General features: G+C 44.6%; 1 protein-coding gene across 1 annotated transcript in view; it reads left to right on the top strand.

Moving 5' to 3' along the window:
- The window catches only part of SNTG2 (syntrophin gamma 2), a gene marked incomplete at both ends in the record, with an annotated part of 186257 nt that overhangs the window by 47423 nt on the left and 115453 nt on the right, over positions 1-23381 (top strand). The window contains one exon of the mRNA XM_079721530.1: positions 22487-22624. Coding sequence (XP_079577656.1) covers positions 22487-22624 — 138 coding nt within the window. The remainder of the gene's footprint in view (positions 1-22486; positions 22625-23381) is intronic.

Here is a 23381-nt window from a genome sequence, read left to right as displayed (position 1 = left end):
AGTAAGTTACTGTTAGAATGTTCGTGGCATCATAAATCTGAAAGTTTGAACGGTGGGTCGTGCCCCCCAATCCGATGGCCACTCAAAGGGTCGGCCTCATGGAACAAGCTGTCAGACCGACGGCCCCGACCCCAGTGATCATCCCACCTGCGGACAGCACCACTCAGGTGACCCACGTCATCCGGGCAGCTCTGGTGATGATGCTGTGGGACCAGCGGGCTCAGTGTCAGTGGTTCCGTGGGAAGCCCCCGTCACTGTGCCCACACAGCGTCCCAGGTGTGACTGCATCTCAGCTCCACGACCTCTGCTTCCCGACCAGACCCAGAAGATGCTCTTGGAGGTTGGTGTGCGAACCGGTAGCTGGTGATGTGGGGAAGGTAGCGTGTGGTTTGCACTAGTGGCAGCTGTTTAGGGCAGGGGTTGGCAAACTCTTCCAGCAAAGGGCTGGATAGTAAACATTTCCCGCTGTGTGGCCTCTGAGGCAGGGACTCCATCCTGCTCCTGCAGGGGCACAGCAGCCGCTTTGGATGGAAAGTGAATGAACGGCCGACCTATGTGCCAATAAAACTACTCACCCGTGAAGTGCGCCTTTGCTTAGCGTTGTGTGCAGCGAACTGAGTCAGCCAGAGAGAGTATTTTCCGTGAGTTCTCTCTTATACATGGGATCTAGAAAAGCTAAAACCAAATACACACTCATAGATACAGAAAACAGAGTGGTGTCCGTGAGAGGCTGGGGGTGGGTGGGGGGAGAAGTGGGTGAACTTGGTGTTTTTTAATTTAAATAAATTGAATAAAAATAGAACAGGTGAATCCTCACAAAGGTACAAAGCAGAAGATTTTCAACAGGAGGATGAAGAAAAATTGTAACATTGGAAAAGTCGCAGGTAGTTGGTCTCTTCCCGGAAGTGAACAGGGATGAGTTGGTGGAGAGTCTGGGCACTGCTGTGCGGGGTTCATCTCCTTGTTCTGCGCAGGCGTCTCGGACCCCTGCTGGGCAGACGACGTCCACTCCTCCCCGAGGCGCTTCTGTCCTTCATCTCTCCCTCCTTTGACAGTTTTTAAATTTCAGTTAAATCAGTCATTTAAGAGTTTGTTAAAATCACTGCTGGTGTTCAGATGCTGTGTCTGAAGGCTGGATCTGCTGCCTCAGGTGTGTCCTTCCTCGTGTCTCAGGAGTTAAGGCATCAGGGGTCACAGTCTTTCCTTGTGTTTGCGTCAGAGTTTCTACCTTATCCTTGGAGACATTTTATCATCTTTACAAAAATATCCAGGGCCTCAGGATCGATTTGTGTGTATATATATACAAATATATGTATTATATATATATATAAATCAGGATCGATCCAGTCATCAAAACCTTTACAAAGGGAACTGTTATCATCTTACTGTAAGGATATTTGTGCATTATTTATTTCCCTTAGAAAATTTAGGCAAGATTGTTTCTTTTGTAACTACATTCTCACAGAGTGAATCTGTAAGTTTCTATTACCAGATTGGAAAAAATACAATACATTATTGTGGCATAAAATACAATACAATACATTATTGTGGCACAAAAAGCAGTTGGGGCACGGCTGATTCTGCATCTGAAATAGATGGTGACTTCTCAAGTATCTTCCTGGAAACCCTTCCCTTGGAGGAAGTCATGTGCTGCCCTGCCCTTGACCTCAGTGCTCGGTGGAGCCGGTCCTTCCCATCAGCCATTCTCATGCTCACGTTTAGTAGCGTCCAGGCTAGGCATTTGTGCCATTTTCTTTTGTGATATTGTGAGTTAAAATGTAAAGAAATTCAGTATAGTAAAGATGGGTCTTAGCTATTATACAGGAGGATCTGTCTTCTGAAGAACTCGGTTATTAAATGTCTCAGCTGTATGATGTTTTGACACGTGCAACTCAAGTTTGCTTTGTAACAAGTTTACAGAATGTTCGAGTTGATGCCGCAAGGACTCTGCTAAATTCAGTAACTAAGGTTTTTGTTATTTGAAGTGAGAAGTGTGTACCTGATTTATTTTCAGAGTCAGATGTGAAGGACATCTCCACTGAAATGCAGGGCACACGTAAAAAATTTAGATACATTGAGCTTTTTCTCCATCTCCACCGGCTGTTTGCTCTTCCTACATGAGCCCGTATTTGTGTGTTCGTACCTTTTTGCAGAATGAAGTCTTCACTCAGACTGCTCACCTTGACAGTCGGCTCCTCTTTGCAAGTCCGTAAGTTCCTGTAAAGTGTGCAGAGCTGGTGCAGACCCCTTGCTGAAAGCGCCAGTCTCTATCTAACGCGGTAACGAGAGTCTTCACTGCCACTTTTGGACGCAGAGATAAATCCCCTCTTAAAATACACAAAGACTTGTTTGGACAACTTTGGGAACAGTGTCTGAGGGACTGAGAGCTGAATCTGGTAATGAGAAAGGGCGATTCGTTTATTTTGTTGTGATTGTTCTAATGTCTTTTATGACTTTTATATGTGTATACAACGTCTCTTTTTCCTAAGATTTTTTTCACAATTAGACTTCATTTTAAAATACAGGGCCTCCCTGGTGGCGCAGTGGTTGAGAGTCCGCCTGCTGATGCAGGGGATACGGGTTCGTGCCCCGGTCTGGGAGGATCCCATATGCCGCGGAGCGGCTGGGCCCGTGAGCCATGGCCGCTGAGCCTGTGCTCCGCAACGGGAGAGGCCACAACAGTGAGAGGCCCACGTACCGCAAAAAAAAAAAATAAATAAAAAAATAAAATACAGTTTAAGGAAGTAGATATCTATTTTAAATAACGTTGAAATGTTTTTTGTGTGTCAAATCCAAGTTATTCAAATGTTATGCCATTTTGTTGAGTCTTTTGATCTTTGGGGCTCATTATAGAAGTCTATTTTTGCAGAATTAGAAATCATTCAACAGCATGGAGTCCTACCTTTTTTCCCTCAAAAAGTGCATCCTAAGTAGGTCATTATTGACAGATCTTGCTTGTTTCCTTTGATGGCTATAAATTCACTGGGATGATGGAATCAAGCAGACATCTGAGTGGCAGTTTCAAGGTCAGTATCACTGATCAAAGTTTGGCCCTAAACAAATTTTCAAACAGAAGATTAAAATACTTAACATGACCATATGACCTTTTCCCTGGATTCTGGGAAAATATAAGCCCTGCTTCTCACCACCACTGTGCAGCTGTGTCTCTGGGCATCACTCTTCCTACGGAAGGACCGGGTTCACGTTCTGGTCTCCTGCGACCTCGCGTAGACCGCTGGGGGGCATTTGCTGCTCAGCCCTGCGGCCCGTCAGGCCGTGTGGGGGGCTGTCTGGATCTGAGCCATCAGGTGGATGGAGGGCGTGTCACGGAGGAAGTGAGGGTGTTTCAGTCAGCCCAAACCTTCCCCGCGGGGCCCTCGTGCAGACCCCATGCCCGTGGTGGCCATCCCCCTCCTGCTTTTCATCTCCAGCCCCCTCGGGGGACCTCTCGCCGCCTCTTCATCCTCAGTTTCCAGCGGGGTCGTTCTCAGACCTTCCTGCCCAGTAGAGTCACCCAGGGAGTTTGCAGACCCCTCACTGCTGCCTGTGAGGCCAGGCTCTCTGGGGGGGCCCCAGTGGCAGTGGTTTCCCAAGCTCAGCCGGGACCCCCCCAGAGCCCTCTCCTGAGCTTCTGGCCTCAGCTTTTCTCTCCGCTCTCCTCCTTCAACAGCTTGGCTCCCAGCCCTGCCAACTCCATCACCCCCAGCCTTTTCCCTGTGGCTCCTGGGGGCAGCCCCGAGGGCTCTTTGGTCCTACAGCTCAGAGAAGTGCGGGGGCTCCATATGGAGTTTCTATCGGCCGTTGCCGAAGTCGGGGTGGATCCACGGATCGCACGAATCTATCGGTGATAGGGAACCGTTGTTTCCTAAAACATGAATTTCCCTTTTTGTGTCCCAGATTAAAATAATTTAGAGATTTTCTTTGAAATTAATATCGTACCTGATGGCATGTCTCAATTCACAAGAAGTGATGGAAACCCTCATTTCTGAGGAGGCTGGAAACAGTGAGAGTGTGGGCAGTGGAGTAACTGCGCGCTCCTCATCCGGCCCCCTTGACCTTGACATTCCTTATGCTTCAGAAGTGCGCCTGTGAGACTGAGCACGGGTGTGCCCACAAACGAGCGTTTGGTTTCTGAGTTTGCTTCGTGTTCACTTCGCTTTTTCTGTCGACTTTCAGTCAAGCGAGTGGGTGGATTTTCAGCAGAAACTGATGTTAATTTAAACTCAAAGGCTTTCAGAAACAAAAGTGAGCATCTGTCGTCAGGTGAATCCTGGGAGGTAGTCGGTGTGAGCTTCCTGCATTGGTCCCGCAAACCTGCCCACCTGTGCCGTGTGTTCCAGGCTGAGTTCTCTCCTGGGTCATGGTCCCTCTGCCCAGGGTTGGTTTGTGTCACCATCAGCGGGGTCCTTGGATGAAAGAACATTTAACCGTAGTGTATGCAACAGTTTTTCCCCACTTAGTTTTGGGTTTTGTGCCTTGTTAGGAAAGCCTTCCTGAGTCCCAACCGTCCAGAAGATATTTATTTTAAGTTTTCAATTTCATCTTTAAGGCACGCAGCATAAATAAGGGTCCAACTTACAGGTTCCTTGTGGAGTTAATCCGTTGTCCCAGCATTCTGTATTTTTGTTCCTCACCGTCAGCGGTGCCGGCCGACATCCATTCTCTGTGTTCAGAGGGACTCTGGGCTCTCCTCTGTTCTTCTGGTCATTTTCTTCAAACCCCGTATCATTTTTTCCACAGTTTTAATTGTTATAACTTGGTGATGCCGTATCCTTCAATTATAAGATGCAATTAACATCAACGTACCCCGTTATTTTTTGTACCACAAAGAACATCCATTGTAATATACACCTTGATTTCACAGATGCTAAATTATGAACAGAAATCCATGTTAGACCCAGTGGCAAACTTCAGATACTGGTATTTGACAGGGTGAGGGTCCCACCACTTCTTTTTCTAGTGATGCTCTAACTCTTCTTGGCCTTGTTTTCCTTTTAATCAGTGTCTTTTTGTCAAGGTCCAAACTGATTCAGATTCTGGTTGGAATACAGTGACTGCATAGACCGATTTGGGGACAGTTTTCCCATCTACAGGCATTTCTCTATTTAATCATTATTTCTTTAATGTCTTTCAATAAAGGATTACATTTTCTCCTTTGAAGTCTTCAAATGTTTTGTATATTCCTGGGTATCTAATGGATTTGAGGAAGAAAGATTATATTCTTAAATTTTTTCTCCTGGTTCTATTGTATAAATACATGAATCATATTGATAGATTGCAATTTTATCCAGCCATATTGCTAGATGTTCATGATTTCTAATATGTCCATAGAGTCTTTGGGTTTATTTGTGGATATGAATACCATCTGTGAATATTGATAACGCCATTGAATTTTTATGCCTTTTTTCTCCTGTCTCATGGTAAGCGAAGGTAAACAAAATGATGTTTACTGGAGGCGCTGTAACCAGCTGCTCTATTACAGATTCACAGAATTAGTATTATTCGTCCTGATTTTGGAGTTCTTTATATGTTCTGCATCTGAGTCTTTATCAAACATGTGATGCCGAAATCTCTCACTCTGTGGGTTCCTTTTTGCTCTCTTAATAATATCTTTTATTGAACAGAATTTCTCAATTTTAATGCAGAACACTTTATCAATTTCTAATTTATGGGTAGAACTTTTTGCATGATGTTGAAATAAACTTTACTCCACGTTCATGAAGATATTTTCATTTGTTTTCTTTTAAACATTTTATTATTTGCCTTTCATTTAGATCTTAAGTCCAATCAGATTTTTTTTTTTTTTTTTTTTTTTTTGTATGCTGTGAAGCAGGGTTCCAGGTTCACTTTTCTGTGTGTAGCAAAGATGATTCTTTCCAGACCTCACTGCAGGGCCACGTTCACGGCCCATGACGTGATCATGTGTGTGTGTGTATCTCTTTCTGGATCCTGGATTCTTTCTTTCCCATTGAGCTATTTTCCTTGAGCAAATGCCCCGTTTGCTCTTGTAATAGTTCTTGATATCCGGCAGTGTACGTCTTAAGCTTTGTTTCTCTTTTCCAAGATTTCCTTGACTGCACTTGAGTCTTGTATTTCCATTTAAAATTCAGAATCACTTTATCAATTTCTAGAAACTTGCTGAGGTTATGATTTTCTATTGTTTTGAATCTTAGATTAATCTGGGGAGAAGTGACAACTTGACGATATTAATTCATCCACTTCATGAGCACGATCTATTCTATGACATTTAGGTCTCCTTATATCCTGTTAATAACGTTTTTAAAATTTTCAGAGACCTTGGACTTCGTTTTTTTTTTTTTTTTTTTGGCTGTGTTGGGTCTTCGTTGCTGCACGCAGGCTTTCTCTAGTTGCGGTGAGCAGCAGCTGCTCTTCGTTGCAGTGCGCGGGCTTCTCATTGCGGTGGCTTCTCTTGTTGAGGAGCACCAGCTCTAGGTGTGCAGGCTTCAATAGTTGTGGCACGTGGGCTCAGTAGTTGTGGCTCGTGGGCTCTACAGCGCAGGCTCAGTAGCTGTGGCACACGAGCTTAGTTTCTCCACGGTATGTGGGATCTTCCCAGACCAGGGCTCAAACCCATGTCTCTGCACTGGCAGGCAGATTCCTAACCACTGTGCCACCAGGGAGGCCCCAAAACCTTGTACGTCTTTTATTAAATTGATTTCTAGATGTTGGTGACTTTTTTTGTTAATATATTTATTGGAATATAATTGCTTTACATTGTTGTGTTAGCTTCTGCTGTATAACAGAGTGAATCAGCTATACGTATACATATATCCCCATATCCCCTCCCTCTTGCGTCTCCCTCCCACCCTCCCTATCCCACCCCTCTAGGTGGTCACAAAGTGCCAAGCTGATCTCGCTGTGGATATTGGTGACTTTTAATGCTGCTGTAAGTTGTATCTTCTTATATCTTTCAGTTGTTATACTTGTTGCTGATGTGTTGACATGTACTTTCAAAATACTGACATAGTATACCATTAACTGATACCTTTATTAATGCCATGACTAATCATTTATCTATTTTCACACTTTAAGATTATCTCTGTGCTCAGTAATGGCATCTGTGGAAAATGCTTTGTTTTTTCCTTTCCAACCTTCAGACCTTGTAAGTACACAAAGGCAGATGCTGGCTGGGAGCTGCAGGGCGTGGCTGCGGGGAGGTGGCGGGGTGAGCATCTATTTCTCAGTCCCCAGGAGGAAGTTCTCCAGATTCAACACTGAAGGCCACAGATGCTCTGAGTCTTTCTTAGAGGTTTTCCGGAAGGTCAGGGAAGGTACCTTTTATTAAAAGGCTTCGTTGTGAATGACTTTTATCAAGTGGCTTTTTGAGACTTGCTCACGGTCACGGGAGTGTCTCCGTGTTCTGAGCCTGTGACGGGGTGCCTCCCAGGAGCCCTGTCTGCCTGCCCTGTGTGGTCCTGTCCCACTTCTGTCCAGGGCTAGTCTGCGTGTCCATAGTGTTGGGCTGATGTGGCGATACTCAGTTACAGAAACCCCGCTCCATCTTGGGGGCAGGTCCTTTCTGTCTCGGATCACACTTTCTGGGGGATGCTGTGTTGTGAATGGCCAGCTGGAGAGGCCCCAGGGCCCAGACGGGGAGCTCCCGGCCGGCAGCACAGAAGCGGGTGGCGGCCGACCTGTCACCCAGAGCCCACTCCCACCTGACTGCTGCCCCCATGGCTGACCGCGGCCGCAGGGGACCCGCATCCAGATCCCAGAAGCTGTGAGGTGTTGGATGTCTTATTATGCAGAGGTAGGTAACTGTTACATGGAGGTACAGTTACTTTCAGATGAGAAACTACATTCCCTTCCTTGATTCACTTGTTCAAAAAGTATTTTCCTTTCAATATTTTTCTGGATTCAATTTGGTAACATTTTCTTTAGGATGTTTACATTTATGTTCAAGAGGGTGTTTGGTAAGTAAATTTACTTTATTATAACCTCCTTACCGTGTTTTAGAACTAGCTTAGCTTGGGGTTATAAATGAGTTAAATGGTGTTCCTTTTTTGGTTTTCTGGAAGAGTTTGTATAATAGCATTATTTTTTCCTGAAATATGTGGAATTAACTGCTGAAGCTATATAGGCCTAGAGTTTACTTTGTGAAAGATTTTTAATAGTGAATTCAGCTTTTAAAACATGTAGTAATATTTGCATGAAAATAGTGATGAACAGGAGTAACCGGGTGGGTGTGGCTATTCCAATAAAACTTTATTTACGGAAACAGGCCTTTGGCTGCCCTGTGACTAGATCATTGATTTTCAACAGCTTTTTAAAAATAAATAATGCATTAAAAGATGTAAATTTTCTTTGAAACACATTTCAAAGAGTTGTAACTTCATTATCCATTCAAAGTACATTTCCACTGTGATTTTTACAACGTTGATCTGTGGTAATTTGGAAGTAGATTGCTTAACTTTGAAGGAGAGGAGATTTTATGTTATCTTTTTTGGCTCATTTTCCACTGTAGAGTATGTGAAAAGGACACAGTCTGAGTGATTTTGACCCTTTGGCCTCCTCCCCCTCCTCTATCCGTTCCTCCCTCCTCCCTCCCCCTCCCTCCCCCACCCCTCCCTCCTCTATCCCTTCCCCTCCCCCTCCCCCTCCTCCCTCCCCTCCCCCACTTCCCCTCCCCTCCCTCCTCTCCCCCTTCCTCCTTCCTCCCTCCCCCCACTACCCCTCCCCCTCCTCCCTCCCCTCCCCTCCCTCCTCTCCCCCTTCCTCCCCCATTCTCCCTCCCCCCTCCTCCCTCATCCCTCCTCCCCTCCTCCCTCATCCCTCCTCCCCTCCCCCTCTCCCTCCCTCCTCTCTCCCTTCCCTCCTTCTCCTCCCCATCCCCCCTCCAGTTGTCCACATCCCCATCCCCCCTCCAGTTGTCCACATCCCCATCCCCCCTCCAGTTGTCCACATCCCCATGTCCCCTCTTGCTCTCTGGCACTGCACTGAAGCTCATCATTACAGGGTTTAACCCACACTTTGTTGGCCTACAAGCCCAGATCATCAGATTTCCCTTCAGGACTGTGTGCTTATATTCAGAGAAACATAGAGTTCCAAGTCTGAGGAATTCTATGTCAGTTGTCAGAATCTTTCCTCATTTTTTGCTCAGTTTCACAGTATTTTGAGAAAGTCCGTCTTGTGCTGTATCTTCAGCTGTGCCATTTCTTTATTTCATCGAGGAGGGAGAGGGCTCGTCTGTGTGTTGCTGGTGGTGGTTCTGAGGGGGGAGTGCAGCCAGGTGGTCCCTACGTCTCCTTTAGTGACGCCTGCCTGCTGTGTAAGTGCTGCGCCCTCACTCATAGGCGGCAGTGGGCAGTGCACGCCCACCTCCCTGACACTCTGGGCCCCCTACTATGAGGCCAGTGATGTGGACAAATGTGGTGCCTGACCCTCTGGTGCTGACCTTGTGGTCAGATGCGGGGACCACGCAGGATGAGGAGATGCTCCCCGGAGCCCGTGGTCCTGAGGGCAGCACCTCCGGCCCCAGCCTTGCTGCTGGCCCCCCCGGGGACCACCGTCTCCTGGAGGCTGACCCGGGTCTGTGCCCTCTGCAGCTTCTGTACTATGAGTTACCTCCTCGAAGGTATTTGGAGGGCAGCCCTCCTGTTGCCATGGAAATGTTTAATTCTTCTGGGATCCGAGGTTTTAATGCTCTGACTCTCTGTTATAAGTAGAGGGCTGGGGTTTTGCGTACAGACATCACTTTGATGAGCTGAAGGATCCTGGGAGCAAACCTCAGCCCCCACTGCAGTTTCCACTGGTCCTTCCAGCAGGACCTGAGGTGCAGCCTGAAGCGGGTGGTGATGTTGACGAGCCTGTCTGGATGTGAGCCTGTGTGAGCCCTGCTGGGCCCTGCTGGGTCCTGGTTGTTGATTTCATGAGGGATTTTGTAGAGGTGATGTGTTTCTGTAAATCCTCAAGTACAAAGCAGCATTAATGACCCCCGTAGCAATGAATAAATCTTTTATACAAACAAGTAGGCAGTAATATCACATTTCTTATGTTATCTGAGGTTGAATTGATGTATTTTATGGATTTTCTTAGAAGGTACATTTTCAGTTGAAGAAACTAAATTAGGAAGACAGACAGGGTAAAACTGAATCATATAACTCATTTCAATTCAATAAAAGTTCACCTGAAATACATGTGATAAAAATTAGGCATTTTCAAAGTTAAAACAATAATACCACCAAGATGAGCTGTTTTTTTCTTCTCTTGATCCCTTTCATTTTTATTTCATTAAAAAGATGTTTGTTTCGCTTCCTCTCTGTCTAGCCTGTGTAGGTGCCAAGTACACCAGACAGTAAGTGCTGTCACAGGGTCCTCACGTTATCAGACATAATCCAGGACCTCACTTAGACAGTGCATGTGCTGACTTTCACTGCTAACCAGTGAGAGAAGTGTGTCTCCTGTCTTCCACCAGCATCCATGAAATCCCAGCAGGTCACTTTGCTATCTTTCAAGCTGGATCGAACCTCAGAACCTCCATCAGTGTCAGTGATAAATTTCCTGAATTTGATCATTAGAACGGAGTGATATAAAAAATGTTCATTAGTATTTAGATATATAATTACACATTTATGTATTATTTCATAATGTCTTTGTGTAACCATAATGAAACATAAATATAAATTAAAATAGTACATAGATAAAATGATGTATTTTGGGGTCTGTGACATGTGGAGGTGACCCATGGGAGACCACAAAGGACAGGAGGGAGTCGGAGGTATTACATTCTTACACTGTTCACGAAACGATACTGCTTGGTGGTAGATGGTGATACAGGAAGACGTATGTTTCCATATCCAGAGAAAACACTTAAAAATAGAACAAAGCTATATGGTTAAACAGTTTTTTTTTAAATTGATGAAATGGAAAACTAGCACATACTTAAAATTCATCCAAAGATGGCAGGAAAGAAGGAACCAGAAGGATGGAGAGCAGATGCCCAAACAGAAAACAAGACCAAACATGGTGGAAATAAGTCAGACCATGTGGACAGCCATCTACAGGGCGAAGTCTGAGGGTTCATTTAAAAAGCTGGAAACTTGACAAGACCCCACTTTGCGCTGTTTACGGGGATCGCATTGAGAGAGACACAGAATGAGAGAAAAGGGTCTACTCAGACTTAGGTCCAGCTCCTCTGAGTAGGATGGGGCTGGGGGTGAAGCTTCAGCAGGGGGAGGGCACGCACACGGGGCCTGATGACCTCTGAAACAGTCTGTCCTCGCGGGTGGGGAGGTGGCTTGACAAACCCAGCTTATCCTGCTTCTGCTGAGAAGTCACCTTGGTTCCAGCGGAGGGCCACTCCCAGGGTCACGTGTTCAGGAGCTGTCTGGCACCAGGTGTCCGCACACCGCAGGGAGCCTGGGACTCGCTAGATTGGCCTTTTTGTAACAATAGTTTTCCTGCCAGTTGAGTTTACATGTACGTAGACGAAGAATAAGATATTCCTCTGCTCTCTTGAGTGCCCTTCCTATTCCACACACTCAACAGGCCCCAGGAACACGATGGAAATTAGCATGCTTTCCACATCCAGGGTGTTGCAGTCAGATGAGTGATTAAGGTTATTATTGTAATTGCTAGTCCTGGATCCATCACGGCATGACTGTTCCTTATGTGCTTAGTCTATACTGTTAGTGATAAAATGCTGTAAAAATCAGAAACACAGTAAAGACAATGGCAATTAGATGTTCTAATTTTCACAGCCATTTTCTGTTTTGTTATTTTCTATACGTTGACCTACTACCAGGTTTCAGCTCCAGTGTTCATAACAAAAACCGTTTTGGCATTTGCTTAAAAATACACACCACTTACTTTAAATTCTTCTGCTGACAGTACTGGTGGAAGGCATGACATGGAGACTTAATGATTTTATTTATACATTCGGAGCTGCACGTGGATGATGGTAGTGGATCATGTGGAATTAGCTTGTGACCTACTACAGCGTTCATAGTAATTAAACAAGACATTCGCTTTCCAGGCATTAAGATCATGTAGCTTGAGAGCCAGCTGTTTACCACTGAACCATTGCAAGGACACTGCCTTCACTGGAAACGGCAGGGGTTTTCCTTGGGGCTGTTTAGAACGAAGCTTCTGAACCAAAATGTGCATTTTATTTATTTATTTTTACATCTTTATTGGAGTATAATTGCTTTACAATGGTGTGCTAGTTTCTGCTTTATAACAAAGTGAATCAGTTATACATATACATATGTTCCCATATCCCTTCCCTCTTGCGTCTCCCTCCCTCCCTCCCTCCCTATCCCACCCCTCTAGGTGGTCACAAAGCACTGAGCTGATCTCCCTGTGCTATGCGGCTGCTTCCCACTAGCTATCTATTTTACGTTTGGTAGTGTGTATATGTCCATGCCACTCTCTCGCTTTGTCACAGTAAGCTGTGACAAAATGTGCATTTTAAAAGACAGACATTGTAATATCCATAACACCTTTATCAGTGCCATTACGTCTGTTTTATCATTTTGATGAGGAGTGTTCTGTAGAAGCTTTAAGGTGGAAAGTGCTTATTGTAGTTGATCATAAAAAACATATCTGTGTTTGAACTTATATTCAGTATTTCATAAAATGCTAAATACCTTAACAAATAAGTCATGACATAAAGTCCCATCCTGTGACAAGACTGTTACTTTATCACATGCTGAACACAGACAGATGTACCCAAATGTATGCGATGGACATTCAAATAGCCTGAGTGTCTTTTTATATGTTTAGAGTTTTTTATGTAAGTTTATGCAAGTGGAAAAATCTTTGTCTTCTAGTTTACATCCTAAAATTGTCTGATCTGTCTGTGAAAATGAACTATATTCCCATCAAAGTCCTGGCCACCGATTATGAAAGTGGGAATGGTGAGTGTGGGCTCATCCTGGAGGGCACCCTGAGTCTGGGAGAGCACCACGACCCAGGTCCCTGGAGGAGACTGATACCACTGTGGCCACCATGGGAGGGCGGATGGGTGTGGCAGGTGCTGGCTCTGGGGATGTGGTACCCAAGCAAGCTCTCCTCTCTCTGCCCCACTTTTCTGGATGAAGGAGGAGGAGGTCGTTGGCTAGAGAGATGTCCAGCTGCCTGGTGGCAGGTGTGAGGCAGGCAGAGCTGGGTCCATCTCAGATGAGTGATGCTTCCATGTGCCTTACCTGTGGGAAGGGTGGTTTATGGGGGTCTCATCTGCAAAAGGGGCCCTGCACACCTCCCATTCAGCCTGGGGCCACCATAGGAGACAACACCTGTGAAAACAGCACATTGTAAGCTCTAAAGCACTGTGACCTCACCAGCTTTCATGGGTTTTTTTTTTCTCCTGACATTTCTTTTTTGGCCAAAATATACTAAGTTAAGTCTGTTCCCCCTGGGAACTTGGAAGGAGTGGTTAAATGAAGCGATTTTAGGAGTGTCTCTATTTTGTAATTAACTGCCTTTAACCTATAAACATCCCTAAAGAATTTAAAGGTTACTGTATATATAAAATGCCAAACACACCCCTACAATTTTACATTATAACTTTCTTAGGAAACATTTTTCAAGAGTAAGTGCAGTGTAAATTTAAAGCAGCTCAAATCCTGATTTAGCAGAACTTAAATAATTATTATAACAGGTACTGCTTAAATCAAAAGTCTAGCTTCAGCAAGAATGTCCTAACAGAAGCAATGTTGACAGTGTATCCCTTTAATTTTTATTGTACTTTGAAGTGTTTGAACCACTTTTATGTGTGTGATCTTATTTAATTCATTATTGCATTGCCATGTGGGTCAAAGATAATGTCCTTTTAAATCAAAATGAATAAAATAATCATGGAATCACATGTTAACATGCAGAATGGACCATAAGGGTCCACTTCTCTCCCAATATAGATGCCAAAACTGATGGCCAGAGAGGAGTGATAACTTACAGAAGGTCATGTAGCCAAGAAAAATAGGTCAGGTGAGCATCTCCGATTAAAGCTGCAGATGTAGCTTGTGTGTGTGCATTTGTAAGTTAAACCCCACCTGTCCGAGGCACCGCTCGGGTGATGAGGACGTGACCTCATGGTGATGAGCTGCCTGGGGCGTCCTCCACAGCAAGTCTCAGCACATGACCCAGCTTTCCTGGGGATGTCGTTTATGTCTTTAAACTTCAAACTCTTGCTTTTGTGGGGCAGAATATTATCTGTTTTTCCAGTGTAAAGCTTTCTTTTCTGTTGGTTGGTATAAAATGAATGCCTTAAGGTCTGGCTTTTCTTTACCCCTAGGAGGCAAGCAGTAGTTGTTTTGATGTATTTTTAGGGGAATATTGCCTGATTGTCATTTTTTCCCTCCATATCTGAACTGTTTGGGGACATTTGTTTTTTATTTAGTTGTTTTACAATGTTGTGTTAGTTTCTTCTGTACAGCGAAGTGGAGTTCCCTGTGCTATACAGCAGGTTCTCATTAGTTCTCTATTTTATACATATTAGTGTATACATGTCAATCCCAATCTCCCAGTTCATCCCACCCCTCTTTCCCCCCTTTTCTTTCTAAAATCTTGGTTGTGGATTTTCCCGGTGCGGATGCTCTTCCTGGTTGTCTGCCCATTGATGCCTTGATCCTTTCATTTTGTGTGAAGAGCTGCAGGACTAACAAAGTCGATTTTTTCTTTCTGGTACCGAAAGTGGCTTCATTTTTACTGATATGTAAATACTGTGAAAAGATAACCTACTAGGAAAACCCCTGGATTGCATTCACCTTCTGCTGGTTTGAGACAGGCTATTAGAAACGTTCACAGGTAATGTCTCCTTGACTCATTCTATCACCCAGGGAAGTTGGAATGATCTAATTTTACCCATCAGGAAACGGAGGCTCAGAGGAGGAAGATGGATGGTCCAAATGTGTATGGCCAGCATGTGACAGAACTGGAATTAATTTTTATGTCCTCTGATGCTTTTTCTATGGCATCACTGGACTTCTCTACAGGATCTTTTCATTTTTTTTTTTTTTTGCGGTACGCGGGCCTCTCACTGTTGTGGCCTCTCCCGTTGCGGAGCACAGGCTCCGGACGCGCAGGCTCAGCGGCCATGGCTCACGGGCCTAGCTGCTCCGCGGCATGTGGGATCTTCCCAGACCGGGGCACGAACCCGTGTCCCCTGCATCGGCAGGCGGACTCTCAACCACTGCGCCACCAGGGAAGCCCGGATCTTTTCATTTTTTACATATTGCAAAAGTAATTGCTCAAAAGTACATAAACCTCACGGTTTCAGTTGTACCGTGTATAGAATGTCTACAGCCTTTCAGGGAATATTTTGTATGATCTTTCATATTTGTTAGACCCAGTAAACCAAGATCAAAGAGACAATATTAGAAGTTTAGAATTCTTTGTAACAAAGTACTACTTATAATGCCCTTAGGTATGTATTGCTAAAAACTGGACTAAATTAAAAATCCATCCCTGTCTTTCTCCCTGTGAATAAACTGCTAAGGGATACAGATAGACTGTCTCCCTCCTCTGTGTGTTTTCATAGCTCTTTGTTTTTATTTTATTTTTGCACTTGATATTCATTCTTTAATTCATTTGTCAATGATTCAGTGAAGAAAATATGCTTATTTCTGAATAAACAAGGAAAATGCATTAAGACTTCTTGTGAACATCTCTGTATTGTAACTTGTGTACAATGCTCTTTGGTAGAATAGCCATGAGCATCTGGTGAGTGAGAGGTTGTCCACCGTGCTCTGTTACAGAACAGGCTTCTGTTTTGCGTGGTTCTCCTGGAAACCTTCAGCTTCGCCACACTCCTAACACATACATCACGGAGTGGTTTGAGAGGGGTGTTCTTGGTTGTATAAGTAAATTAAAAAGCTATAAAATAGTTAACTTTAGTTTTTATGATTTTTTAAAAATTAGCAGGCAGACTGCTTCATGCCACCTCCACTCATATGAAGGGCAAGCCATTTTAGCAGTGAGTGTAAGAGTGGCCAGATTAAACCATCCGAAATAGGTGATACATATACGTATATGAGAATTGTGGACGTTTACATAAAATGTTGGTTTTTTGTTTGTTTGTTTGTTTCTCCTTTTTTAAAACATCTTTATTGGAGTATAATTGCTTTACAATGGTGTATTAGTTTCTGCTGTATAACAAAGTGAATCAGCTGTACATATACATATATCCCCATATCTTCTCCCTTTTGCGTCTCCCTCCCACCCTCCCTATCCCACCCTTCTAGGTGGTCACAAAGCAGCGAGCTGATCTCCCTGTGCTATGCAGCTGCTTTCCACTAGCTATCTATTTTACATTTGATAGTGTGTATATGTCCATGCCACTCTCTCACTTTGTCCCAGCTTACCCTTCCCCCTCCCCGTGTCCTCAAGTCCATTCTCTACGTCTGCATCTTTATTCCTGTCCTGCCCCTAGGTTCATCAGAACCTTTTTTTTTTTTTTACATTCCATATATATGTGTTAGCATACGGTATTTGTTTTTCTCTTTCTGAGTTACTTCACTCTGTATGACAGATTCTAGGTCCACCCACCTCACTACAAATAACTCAATTTCATTTCTTTTTATGGTTCAGTAATATTTCATTGTATATATGTGCCACGTCTTCTTTATCCATTCATCTGTCATTGGACACTTAGGTTGCTTCCATGTCCTGGCTATTGTAAATAGAGCTGCAATGAATATTGTGGTACATGACTCTTTTTAAATTATGGTTTTCTCAGGGTATATGCCCGGTAGTGGGATTGCTGGGTCATATGGTAGTTCTATTTTTAGTTTTTTAAGGAACCTCCATACTGTTCTCCATAGTGGCTGTATCAATTTACATTCCCACCGACACTGCAAGAAGGTTCTCTTTTCTCCACATCCTCTCCAGCATTTATTGTTTGTAGATTTTTTGGTGATGGCCATTCTGACCAGTGTGAGGTGATACCTCATAGTGGTTTTGACTTGCATTTCTCTAATGATTAGTGATGTTGAGCATCCTTTCATGTGTTTGTTGGCAATCTGTATATCTTCTTTGGAGAAATGTCTATTTAGGTCTTTTGCCTATTTTTGGATTGGGTTGTTTGTTTTTTGATATTGAGCTGCATGAGCTGCTTATAAATTTTGGAGATTAATCCTTTGTCAGTTGCTTCATTTGCAAATATTTTCTCCCATTCTGAGGGTTGTCTTTTTGTCTTGTTTATGGTTTCCTTTGCTGTGCAAAAGGTTTTAAGTTTCATTAGGTCCCATTTGTTTATTTTTGTTTTTATTTCCATTTCTCTAGGAGGTGGGTCAAAAAGGATCTTGCTGTGATGTATGTCATAGAGTGTTCAGCCTATGTTTTCCTCTAAGAGTTTGATAGTGTCTGGCCTTACATTTAGGTCTTTAATCCATTTTGAGTTTATTTTTGTGTATGGTGTTAGGGAGTGTTCTAATTTCATTCTTTTACATGTAGCTGTCCAGTTTTCCCAGCACCACTTATTGAAGAGGCTGTTTTTTCTCCATTGTATATCCTTGCCTCCTTTATCAAAGATAAGGTGACCATATGTGTGTTGGTTTATCTCTGGGCTTTCTATCCTGTTCCATTGATCTATATTTCTGTTTTTATGCCAGTACCATACTGTCTTGATTACTGTAGCTTTGTAGTATAGTGTGAAGTCAGGGAGTCTGATTCCTCCAGCTCCATTTTTCTTTCTCAAGATTGCTTTGGCTATTCGGGGTCTTTTGTGTTTCCATACAACTTGTGAATTTTTTTGTTCTAGTTCTATGAAAAATGCCAGTGGTAGTTTGATAGGAATTGCATTGAATCTGTAGATTGCTTTGGGTAGTATAGTCATTTTCACAATGTTGATTCTTCCAATTCAAGAACATGGCATACCTCTTCACCTGTTTGTATTGTCTTTAATTTCTTTCATCAGTGCCTTATATTTTTCTGCATACAGGTCTTTTGTCTCTTTAGGTAGGTTTATTCCTAGGTACTTTATTCTTTTTGTTGTAATGGTAAATGGGAGTGTTTCCTTAATTTTTCTTTCAGATTTTCTATAGTTAGTGTATAGGAGTGCAAGAGATTTCTGTGCATTAATTTTGTATCCTGCAACTTTACCAAATTCATTGATTAGCTCTAGTAGTTTTCTGGTAGCATCTTTAGGAGTCTCTATGTATAGTATCATGTCATCTTCAAACAGTGACAGTTTTACTTCTTTTCTGATTTGTATTCCTTTTATTTCTTCTTCTTCTCTGATTGCTGTGGCTAAAACTTCCAAAACTATGTTGAATAATAGCGGTGAGAGTGGGCAACCTTGTCTTGTTCCTGATCTTAGAGGAAATGGTTTCTATTTTTCACCATTGAGAACAATGCTGGCTGTGGGTTTGTCATATATGTCCTTTATTATGTTGAGGTAAGTTTCCTCTATGCCTACTTTCTGGATAGTTTTTATCATAAATGAGTGTTGACTTTGTCACAAGCTTTTTCTGCATTTATTGAGATTATCATATGGTCTTTATCCTTCAACTTGTTAATATGGTGTATCACATTGATTGATTTTGTGTATATTGATGAATCCTTGCATTCCTGGGATAAACCCACTTCATCATGGTGTATTATCCTTTTAATGTCTGTTGGATTCTGTTTGCTACTATTTGTTTTTTGAAATCCTGTCATTCTAAATTTTCTCCATGCATTTCTGTACATTTATATTTATGTACGAACTTAATTTTTTGTATCTTAGGTACTGCGTGCTCTTTTGCTCTTCAGGAATTGATATCTGTGGACAGTTTTCTTGCCAAGAGGTACAGAACTGATATTCTAAGTCCATCAGGTGTGTTAAGTCTGTTAGGCTCATGCTTAGTGTCACATCAAAGGGTGACGCACTCTAACCGTGAAGAGAGTGGGGAACAGTGGTTTGCATAACCCCCAGGGAAGCTGCCTGGCTGCGCCTGTGGGTGGATTCCTGGAGGCAGAGACACCCGATTTCAGATCAGGCATGACAGACGCCCTCGTTATCCCCGGACCCTTTCCAGGAGGCAGGTGGCACCTGCACCAGCCACACGTAGGCCACCTGCTCCTCCAGGTCCCGTCCACACTAGGTACTGCTGTTCTCTTTCAATGTTTGCCTATCAAATAGTTTAAAAATCATGAATCATTGTTGAGTAATTGTGAGTCTTTGGGTTCCTGGTGAGCTGGCATCTCTTTTCAAATGTATTGTTCATTTTATTCCTTCTTTTGGGAATTCCTTTTCATGTCTTTGACTCAGTTTTTATAGGATGTTCACTTGTCCGTCTTCGGTTGTAAGACTCTTCCTGTTAACCTTGTGTCTACTATATGCATATATTTTTGTATATGGAGTTCTTGTCATACAAACTTTTATATTTCCATGTAGTGAATTCCATGAATCTTTTTCTCAAGAATTTCTGGCTGTTGAGTTAAGCTAACCTGGTAGTTTTTCCTCACACACACTAATATTTTCTTCAAGAAATTTTGTCTTTCTATGTTTTTACAAGGGTTGATCTCTCTGGGAGTGTTTTTGAAATAAGGTATGAGAACCATGTTTATAATGATCGAAATCACTAAGCAATAGTCTTAGGATATTTTTGGGAATTCCATGGCGGTCCAGTGGTTTGGATGCATCACTTCCACTGCCGAGGGCCTGGGTTCAATCCCTGGTCAGGGTACTAAGATACCGCAAGCCATGTGGTGAGGCTACAAAAGCAAAAGAGATTATGAACTATTTCCAATGATGTAATTAAACTTTCTGGAGCCTTCCTTTGCCTCTTGCATCCGACTGCTTAGCACCACAATATGTGGTGAGCTTAATGTTTCATGGATCAATTATCTTCCTGCAGCACCAGTCTTATTTCACAAAATGTAACTTTAGTGTTATCCTGGTAAATTTCACAGTCGTCTTCATGGATTGTTATTGGAATTGCGTGGACGTGAAGATGCATTTGTGGGAAGAGGGTGGCCTTCCTATTCCACTTGTTTACAGAGCATGCCCTGTGCCCCTGGCCGATGGCTTCTGCTGTGAGAGCTGGGAACCCGGCAGTGAGGCCAGGGCCCCCCGCCTAGGATGCCTGGCTCCGGCACGAGGCCCACAGTCCCGTGGGCTGAAGGGAGAAGATGAAGCAGGGGGCAGGGGTTAGGGCCCTGTGGCCGGTGGGGAGGTCTGTCCACAAGGCCAGTCTCAGCCAAGACCTACAGGTGACGAGAGGGGCCGCGTGGGACTCGGAGGGACCAGGGCATGCAGGAGCCGAGGACCAGATCCTGTGCCAGGCTGGGGGCCACCGCCGGGCTGGGATGAGGACCGGGGCCAGAGGGAGAGGGTCTTCAGGCAGCGAGCGGCTCTGCGGTCCTGGGAGGCCCTGTCCAGAGGATGGGTGGCCCGTGTGGACGGTGGGCTGACAGGGTCAGCCTGGGTCGGGCAGGGCTACAGGGGAGAGGGCGGCAGCCCAGGTACTGAGTGCAGCGTGGGCTCTGGACGTTTCGTAGGCAGAGGCTGCGGGATGGGCCTCTGGACTGACCGTGCGGGTGAGGAGGGCAGGGCACAGGGGCCGCCGACGGGACAAGGACACAGCGAGGACTCACCCCTCACTGAGGCAGGGGCCCCGCATGGGCAGGCGTTCGTTTTGTTCTTCATTTGGGGGGAGTTTAGGTTCTTAACATTTTTGCTTTTGTGTATAGTTTTGTTCTTAATTTTTTGGCTTTTGAATGGCAAAGACCAACATGTAGTTTAAAGAAGTTGTTTTATTTCCGAGAAATGTGTGTTCAGTTTGTAAAGGGGGGACCTGCTGACCGTGTCTGGTGTGAGGGAAGAGCCCTGCTCGGCGGTCTGTCTTCTGTTCCTGCCTCTGCGCCTCTGGGCGGGTCCCCTGAGGACGGTGGTGCTGGGATCCCGGGAAGGGGGCTGCTATGTTTATATTACGGGGATATTCATCTCTGGCGCACTCATGTCATTTGACAGAAGATGAGTGATTTTCTAGAAGAAAGTGATGAGAAGAAGATTGTGATTTTGAGTGGAACGCTGAATGCTCTCCAGTTTGTTCATGTTCCTGACTTCATTTTTCAACATTTTGAGCAGCAGTTGGCTTTACTTCGGGCAGCGTCACGGGGTCAGATGGCACCTTAAGACAACAGACGACTCGCCTTAGTTCTCCACGGAATCCCTTTGCTTTCAGTAGCGCTGACTCGTTAAATGTCTAACGCAGTTTAAATACTGTGTTTAACTTGTTAAAGCTCTGCCACGCTTCCTTTGGCCTCTGACCTGCGTTCTCCTCGTGGACCGGGTGGAGGGGGTTTCGTCGCCAAGACAACTGACTGGGAGAAACGTGGGCTGGTCGTGCTGAATTGGCTGGAAGTGAACACTGTGCGTTTTACACGTCGATAGAAATGGGTCGAAGTTGAGCCTCTTTGATGTGAACCGGAAACGGTTCTCCCTCTAAACGACATGCAGGGATCAGCCCTCTCCCTGCGGGGCTGTCCTGGTCTCGGGTTCCCTTGGGTGCTGGGTCCCTCCAGCCCTGGCCCCGCCAGCAGCCACCCCGGGTCCTCTCCTGAGTGTCCCCACCGACTCCACGTGGCCAAGGCCACCAGGGAACGGCTGTTCCGTGCGGTCAACCCCACAAGGGTGTTCGTGGGCGCATCCGTGACTTGGGAGCCGGAGAAACTCCTGTTCCCACAGAGACGCCACGTCCTGCTGGATTAAAGCTTGTTTTATAAAAGGATGCATGATGACCTCTGACCCCGCAGTAGGAAAAAAAAAACGCCTCCTTGCAGACACTGCCTCTTAGTCTTTTTTTTTATCAGCCTTTGGTTTTACTGTGAGTTCAGGTTTCCTAGTTCACAACTGAAGGCTTGTCTGTGTGAAGCCAAACCTCATTTTCCTGCCCTGATTGCTGCACACTGACACAGATGCTGCGTGCCTTTGCACATTATGTGTGCGTGTGTGCATGTGTGCCTGCTTGGACGGCAGGGGGAGAGGCCGCACCTGGACACACCCTCACTCCAGTGAGCCCTGGGGCCGTCTGGTCCTGGCCTGAGGACCAGACACGTGAGGCCTTTCCCCGCATCCCGCCCCTCCTCCCCTCCTCCTGGCTGCAGGGCTGTGTCCGAGGCCGTGTTGGCCGGAGCCCTGTGCAGGCACAAGAGGGACAGGAGGGCCGTCCAAGTGCTCGCCCGGGACCCGTGCCCACCTGGGACCCGTGCCCACCTGTGTGACCGGGCGCCGCTCAGCCGGGGGCGGGTCCATGACTTCACGCGGACGAGGTGACTTCTAATTTATCCGAAGGTGCCTTTCTGACTCATCCGTTCCTCACCTGCTAAAAACATGTTTTATGCAAATCCTATAAAGACTACTCAGGAAGAAATATTTAAAATTCCATTATTTTGTGTTAAATTAATCAATTCCTGGTCAGATGCATGGGTATGTGATAACTACACAGGCGTGTTTCAGGAGGTTGTGAACAGGGGCAGGCGTGTTTTGTCAGGGTCCGTGCTCTCCCATCCTCACACCCTCTTCGCCTCTGTTTTGTTTCAGACTAAAATTGGGACTGCCTTGTTGCACGATGAAGGGTCTGGACACGCCTATGACATTCGCCTGAAGCTAACGAAAGAGGTACTGACAATTCAAAAACAAGATGTCATCTGTGTTAGTGGCAGCAATCACAGTGCAAATGTAAGTGCTTCTGCGTCTGCAGGCCCCAGGGGTTTGTCTCTGAGTGTGTCTCGTAGATCAGCCCAGAGGTCTCCCCGGACGAAAGCCCTCTAAGAGTGGTCCTGCAGGACGTGGCCTGACAAGGTCCTCAGCCGTATCTAAATGTCCCCATTATTGCAAAGCAAAGCATCTTTTCAAGTTTGTATTGTTTACACTCCCCCTGACTTTCTTAATTTTTTCATTAATGTATTTTCCTTGAGCAGCTTTATATTAAAAATATCCCCAGACACCACAGCATGAGATTGGACATATTCACATTGGAAACTAGAAAGACGTAACTTGACAGATAATCTAATTCCTGAAAGAATAATAACTTGAGGGTTTCCATCTAGAACGACAGGCAATGAAAGATACAGCAGGTGTTTTTCAGTATCAACCCGGTCCCTGCCTCTGTGGATACAAATAGGGATTTTCACGTAAAGCTTGGTTCCTTCTCAGCTTCAGTCAATTACAAGTGAAATTTTCTTAAGGGTAAGACACTTATGTATTAGATGTGTTCGAATATTGAATAAAGATGAGGGGAAAATGCTTTTGCAAGTTTTATCTCCAAGTTTAACTTGGTACTATTGCAAATGATGTATATATGTATACAATATACTATACTTGAAATTTCCTCTTTTCCTCCTAGTGGACTTAAATGGCTGTGGATATACATGGGCATTTTGTGTTACATGTCTGCATACATGGTTATATATAGAAATTATCAACATCAGTCCTT

The sequence above is a fragment of the Hyperoodon ampullatus genome (genome assembly GCF_949752795.1).
Source record: "Hyperoodon ampullatus genome assembly, chromosome: 15".
Taxonomy (NCBI): domain Eukaryota; kingdom Metazoa; phylum Chordata; class Mammalia; order Artiodactyla; family Ziphiidae; genus Hyperoodon; species Hyperoodon ampullatus.
The sequence above is the reverse complement of the archived record's forward strand: the minus strand, read 5'-3'. Positions and strand labels throughout refer to the sequence as shown.